This window comes from Tupaia chinensis, unplaced genomic scaffold (genome assembly GCF_000334495.1).
Source record: "Tupaia chinensis unplaced genomic scaffold, TupChi_1.0 Scaffold000067_1, whole genome shotgun sequence".
Taxonomy (NCBI): Eukaryota; Metazoa; Chordata; class Mammalia; order Scandentia; family Tupaiidae; genus Tupaia; species Tupaia belangeri.
This window is the reverse complement of record NW_006159526.1, coordinates 5,317,340-5,324,270: the sequence shown is the minus strand read 5'-3', so window position 1 is coordinate 5,324,270 and position 6,931 is coordinate 5,317,340. Positions and strand designations below refer to the sequence as shown.

The 6,931-nt window shown below is 55.7% G+C and overlaps 1 protein-coding gene across 1 annotated transcript in view; it reads left to right on the top strand.

Moving 5' to 3' along the window:
* SLC8A2 (solute carrier family 8 member A2) overlaps positions 1-6,931 on the top strand; it is a 34,581-nt gene that overhangs the window by 13,690 nt on the left and 13,960 nt on the right. Inside the window, exon 4 of the mRNA XM_027767216.1 lies at positions 5,634-6,056. Coding sequence (XP_027623017.1) covers positions 5,634-6,056 — 423 coding nt within the window. The remainder of the gene's footprint in view (positions 1-5,633; positions 6,057-6,931) is intronic.

Here is a 6,931-nt window from a genome sequence, read left to right as displayed (position 1 = left end):
ACAAGAGTTTCGCAGTGTGCTTGGTCAGGTCATGCACCAGCCTGCTGCTTCCCACGGCAGGAACCCTCTCCTGTGCCTGCTCTGTGCCGGAAACCAGCCCGGCAATGACTAGCAGTGGGCAGACCACATGCAGGCCCAGGCGTGGCCATTCTCCCGGGAAAGACAGGCCACTAGGAAGCAGACACAGATCGCATACAAGTCGGGTAGTGGTAAGACCCGTGAAGAGAAGGAGGGCGTGTCGCTGGTGGCGCTTCCCACCTGCCCCTAGCCTGTGGCGTTCCTTCGTCCTGTGCCTGGGGGGAGGGCTGTTTCGAGCTGTTCCGAGGCTTTGCTTCTGCTGCCACGCCACAGCTGCTCCCTGGCCTTCTGACCTTCCTCTTCCTGAGGCTGAGTTTCTGTGTGGTGGATTTCAGCCTCACCACGCCCAGACTTGCAGTAGCCCAGCGCCCCTCTGCTCCAGTCACCCCTTACATCTTCCCACTGCCCGGGACGCTGCAGGTCTTTCTTACGCAACTGCCCGCCTCTGTTGCCTCTCCTGCCCTCCCTCCCAGCCCTCCTCGGAGGGGGCCACAGCTGTCCACGGGTCTTTGTTCCGTTGTCCTGTAAGGTGGACCCCTTTGGCCACCCATGATCTGCCTCCATCCTCCCCCACTGTCCACACCCCCGTGTCCCTCGGTGGAGAGGCCGGCTGTCACATATCTGTACCCTTCCACTCCTACACACACCCCTGGTCCGCACGGCCACACCCGAAGCCCTGAGCTTTTGCGGAAGGAAGTGCAGGTGTCGCCTTCTGGGATCGGGAGGCTGCCCTCTCTCTCGCAGGTGACTCTGGACCAGGATGTCTGAAGCGAAGGAGTCAAGGCTGCTCAGTGGTGGAACCAAAAAGCTAGGAAGAGCCAACACCCTCCTCCCCAGCCCTGCCCTCCCATCCCAGCCAATATTCAAGGCGTGGCGTCGCTTGACAAGGCAGCCTAGGCCTGGGGCTGCGACGAGGGCGTCCGAGTCCAGGCTCAGCCCTGCACCCTGTTCCCTGGGCAGGTCCCTTCCTCAGTGTGGGCAGGCAGGGCTGCCGTGTACGTGGTCGGACGGCCCAGAGCACAGCTCCTAGTGGATGCTGTGTTCCTAGAGGACACCATAGATATTAGTGCCTATTACATCAGCCCCCGGCTCATGGAAGTAAGGGCCTTGAAGAGGGAAAGTCACCTTCGGCTTGTCCCACGGGTATCACGTGGGCTAGGGTGGCCCTCCTGTGCAGGAGTCCCGGGACTGAGCCTCCTATGGTCTTGACACCCGGCTTTCCATATCCCCACGTCACTTTTCTCTCCAATCGAAACATTGTCTACCTCCACAAGGGCTGCAAGGACAGTCTGAGAAATCCACTGTAACCATCACCCTGTGCGTGTGCACAGTCGTTCACATCTCTGTGTTTCTATCACTCTCTTTTTAACATGGGGACAGTTTTTCTTTTCTTTCTTTTTTTTTTTTCCGAGAGATTCTTTTAAAAAGAATTACTTTATTTAATGTTATTCATTTTGTTTATTTATTTTAATTTGACCAGAAAGAGACAGAGTGAGAGAGAGAGAGAGACAGAGAAAGTGAGAAAGGAAGCTGCCAGGTCCGGGACTTGAACTGTGGTCGACCATGTGGGAGTCCAACACCCTTAACCACCACACCACCTGCTGGCCCCTTGAGAGAGATTTTTGCTATAAGTGCATGTGCTCACCAGAGAGACAGAGACAGAAAGTGAGAAATCACCCCCCTGGGGGAATGGCCATGCCATAATCACTTCTCTTCCATTCTCCTCTCAGGATTATTAAAAAAAAATAATAATTTTATTTAGTAGTAGTAGTATTCAGATTAACCAGAGAGAGGAGAGTGATAGTGAGAAAGCAAGCCTCGGGGACCAGCAGGTGGTGTGGTGGTTAAGGTGCTGGACATTCCCATATGGCCAACCATGGTTCAAGTCCTGGACCTGGTGGCTTGCTTTCTCACTTTCTCTCTCTCTCTCTCTGTGTCTCTCTGGTCAAAATAAAATAAGTAAATGAGTAAATAAAATTAAAAATATTAGAGAAAGAAAGAAAGAAAGAAAGAAAGAAAGAAAGAAAGAAAGAAAGAAAGAAAGAAAGAAAGAAAAGAAAGCCTCCAGGTTTGGCCATGTGGGAGTCCAGTGCCCTCGACCACCACACCGCCTGCCACTCCCTCTCCTCTCAGGATTTTGGGCACGCACACACACGCGCCTGGCGTGAGTTTGAAGCTGCCGGGTCCAGGACTCAAACTGCAGTCAACTACATGGGAGTCCAGCAACATAACCATTACACCATCTGCTGGTCCCTGGGAGCACTTTCTTAAAAGATTAATTTAATTTATTACTATTATTATTTTTTAAGGATTATTTTTTAATCTTTATTTTTATTTTACCAGAAAGGGACAGAGAGAGAGAGAGAGAAAATGAGGAAGCAAGTTGCCAGGTCTGGGACTCGAACTGTCGTCAGTCATGTGGGAGTCCAGTGCCCTCAGCCACCATACCACCTGCCAGACCCATCTGTTATTATTAGTTTTTAATTTGACCAGAGAAAGACAGGGAAAGTGAGAAAGTAAGCCACCAGGTCTGGGATTTGAACTGCAGTCAGTCATGTGGGAGTCCAGCACCTGAGCCATCGTGCCACCTAGCAGCCCCAATACGAGGGCACTTTTAAGGTGCTGGAGCTCAATGACTGACTGTGTGGTTTGAGTCCTGGACTTGGCAGCTTGAAAATCACACTGGGTGCGTGTGTGCGTCCAAAATCCGGAGAGGAGAATGGAGGAGAAGGAATTGCACCATGGTCATCCCTGCGAGGGGGGATTTCTTACTTTCCCTCTTTCTTGTCTTTCTCTCGCTCTTTCTGTCTGGCGAGCGCTTCCACCCTATGGCAAAAACATAAAAACCTAAAAAAAAAGAAAAAAAGCTTTTTGATGAGTTTACTTTGGTGCAAAAGAAAAGAAAGCTATGGAGTTTTTCGTCATACACACTTTCTGTGACTTTCTGAAGACCTGCGCATGTCATATTAATAATCGTGGCACTGTCGAAGTTGTGACACCATGATCTCTTTTTTTTTTTGGAGAGGTTTTTGCTATAGGGTGCATGTGCTTGACAGACAGACAGACAGAGACAGAGAGACAGAAAGCGAGAAATCACCCCCCAGGGGGGATGGTCACGCCGCAATCCCTTCTCTTCCATTCTCCTCTCGGGACCTTGGGCACGCACGCACGCACACGCGCCCGGCGTGAGTTTTAAGCCACCGGGTCCGGGATGCGAACCGCGGTCGACTACGTGGGAGTCCAGCGACATAGCCATTATGCTAACTGCTGGTTCCTGAGACACCATGATCTTTTGCCCCTAAGTACTTGGTTGTGCATCGCCTAAGAATGACCACACTCTCTCGCATAACCATAGATCGTGCTCGGGGAGTTTACTGCTGCGTCAACGTCCTGTGCAGTGTGCAGCTGTGTCTGTGGCCCTGCCTGTCCCTGTCCCATCTGGCTGTGTTTCAGTCCCTCCCTCACTTCCATTCAGGCCAGGGCAGCACACCTGGTCTCCTTCGGTTTGGATCAGCTTCTCAGCCTGCCGTGGCTGTGGCGACCCAGTCAATGCGTTGATGCTAGCCGTGTTTCTCGAGGGGCCCATTCGAGTCTGCTGTCTGTTTCTGACAGCCACACTCAGCTGTGCCCTTCCCGCAGGAATCCCACGGAGGGGATGCTGTGTCCTCCTGGGTGTGCGGCATCAGGACCCACACGGTGTCCGCTCCTCCATTCCTGGTGATATCTGGTTTAATGGTTTGGCAAAGATGGTGCTGAGGTCCCCACATTTTTCTGCCCATGAAGTTTCTTTTTTTTAAAAAAAAATTATTTTATTTAACTTTATTTATTTTAATTGAACCAGACAGGGACAGAGCGAGAGAGAAAGCGAGCTGCCAGGTCTGGGACTCGAACCACAGTCAGCTGTGTGGGAATCTGGGGCCCTTAACCACTAAGGTACCTGCTGGCCTGCAGTTTACATTTCTAACCTGCCCGTGGCTGTAGGATTCTCAAGTCTAACATGACATGCCGACTCGCTGAGGTCCACTGCCCAGACTCCAGGCACTGCCCAGGCGTTACCCGAGGCCAGGTGTAGGCCTGTAACTACTCCACTTACCAGGAAAGGAAAGAGCGTCTGAGGGCGGCAGTGTCCGGAGCGGGTGGGCCCACTGCTGGGTACTCAGCCTCCATGCACAGCGTCTGGCATGCTGAGGCCTGCACTCCAGGTCTCGTCACCTGCTTCTACGCCCCCTGCGTCTTTGTCAGAATCTTCAGGGTCCCTTTGTCCCTTCCAAGAGCTGGATTTCTCTCTCTTTTTTTTTTGGAGAGATTTTCACTGTAGGGCGCATGCGCTCGCCAGACAGACAGAGAGAGACATAGAGACAGAAAGCGAGAAATCACCCCCCAGGGGGGATGGTCACGCCGCAATCCCTTCTCCTCCATTCTCCTCTCGGGATCTTGGGCACGCACGCACACGCACCCGGCGTGAGTTTTAAGCCACCAGGTCCGGGACACGAACCGCGGTCGACTACGTGGGAGTCCAGTGACATAGCCATTACGCTAACTGCTGGTTCCCAAGAGCTGGATTTCTCTTGAAGGACCGAAGCCCAGGGCCCCTCTGACAGAGGGACCCGAAGGAATGACGGTGAACACACTGGTCTAACTTGGCGGTACAGGCTAGCCCCTTCTGTGCATGGCGGGAAGGGTTAGCGAGGTGACAGAGTTCCAAGACTCATCACCATCTCCGAGTCATGGTGGTGTCTGGAGGAGCCCACTCATTCCCTGTCCCCTCAGAATTTCCCTCTGGTTTTGGGGCTGCTCCTCCATTGCCCACAGTGCCTGGCGTGCGCCGGAGCTCCGGCAATGGCTGTCGAATGAATGAACTGCATCGATCCTTAAATGTGTGCGTGTCACTGTGCTGTGGCTCTCCGTGGGGCCACGAGCCTGGGAAGACGGGGACTGGTCATGGCTGAATCCCCAGCACTACTCAACACAGGGCACAGAACAGGTGCCTGGGGAGCGTTTGCTGAACGACTGTACAATGCTATGTTAAAGAGCCTGGACTTTCTCTTGGGGCCATTGGGGAGCACAGAAGGGTTTTAATCAGAAGAGTGTAAGCAGGACCACTCACATTCCATGGGGCTGCATTCTAATGCAGAATCCAGGAACCAAGAGCTTGTGAAGCAGAATCTGATTTTTAACGAGGTCTTGGAGGGACTCATGTACACATGAAGGTTTGAGAATCAAGGCCCTACACTCCAGGCTTCCTCCCAACTCTGGGACTTCGCATGGGCTGTTCCCTCTGCGTGTCCACTAATGCCTCCCGGCAAAGTTTGGCCCCCGATCTGTTTCATGCCCGCCTTGAGGAGTCAAGCCTATCTTGTTCCCCAGCTCTGTGTCCCCTCCAGGAAGCCCACCCAGATTCACTCTCAGTGTTACCTGTTTAATAATGCCTGTCTTCCATCATACTTTGCACTCTCCTGAGGCACCGGCCCCTCCTCTGCGAAGGGCCTCCCGATTCTCCCCTTGCAAGCTGGTTGACCGACCCTCACCCGTTTTGTCCCCGTTCCCCGCCACAGCGAGGGCACGCTGGTGTTCAAGCCGGGTGAGACGCAGAAGGAGCTGCGCATTGGCATCATTGACGACGACATCTTCGAGGAGGACGAGCACTTCTTCGTGCGGTTGCTGAACCTGCGTGTGGGCGACGCGCAGGGCATGTTCGAGCCCGACGGCGGCGGGCGGCCCAAGGGGCGGCTGGTGGCGCCGCTGCTGGCCACCGTCACCATCCTGGACGACGACCACGCGGGCATCTTCTCCTTCCAGGACCGCCTGCTGCACGTGAGCGAGTGCATGGGCACCGTGGACGTGCGCGTCATACGCAGCTCGGGCGCGCGTGGCACCGTGCGCCTGCCCTACCGCACGGTGGACGGCACGGCACGCGGCGGCGGCGTGCACTACGAGGACGCGTGCGGCGAGCTGGAGTTCGGCGACGACGAGACCATGTGAGCGCGCCCGGGTAGGGCGGGGCCAAGGCAGGGGGCGGGGCCAGGGTGGAGCCAAGCCTGGGAAGGGGCCCCGCTGCGGTAGAGGGCGGGGCCAGGGAAGTGGGAGGAGTGGGAAATGAGTGGGGCCAGCAGGGTGGGGCTGTGCAGCACAGGAGTTTGGCAGGATGGGAAGGGGCCTGAGAAATGGGGACCACAGGGACAGGGTGGAGTCTTGTAGTTGGTAGGGCGTTGTGGGGGCCGAGTCAGAGAGATGAAGAGGCGGGCAGGTGAGAAGAGGGCCCCAGGACGAGATGAGAGACAGAGGAGATGGGATTCGGAACGGGGAAGAGGTGTGGCCTGTCTTTGGTACCTGGTGGAGACCGAGTGTGACCTGGGGTGGGTAGAAGCCAGGAGGGGCCGGTGGAGGTGCACTGGTGCCCGCGGAAACGGAGGGGCGGAGCCTACGGAGATGGAAGAGGGGCCTGCGGGTGCAGGATGGGGAAGGCGCGACCCGCGGGTGTGAGCAGGAACTTGGGGAAATGGCCGGTCTGGGCCTTGAGAAAAGATGATGTAGGAATTTGGGGGCCTGGGAAGGAGGAGGCAGCGCCTGGGGAGAGCCGGGGAGGGGGGGCTGCTGGCGGACTGGGGTTTGGGGCATTGAGGCAGCGTGTAGGAGGTGGGCTGTGTACACAGACACACAGATGTAGACACGTGTAGACGCACATAACGGCGTATTCAGACACAAGTCACGACACGTACACTAAAACAGAGTCGCGGCTGTCGCACGCCCAGACCCGGCCACCCTTTTGCAGGTGCGGGAGCGCCTGGCCCGGAGCGCCTGCAGCCTCGCACCTCCCCCGGCCTGCCCGGGCGAGCAGGCGGGCTCCCGCTCC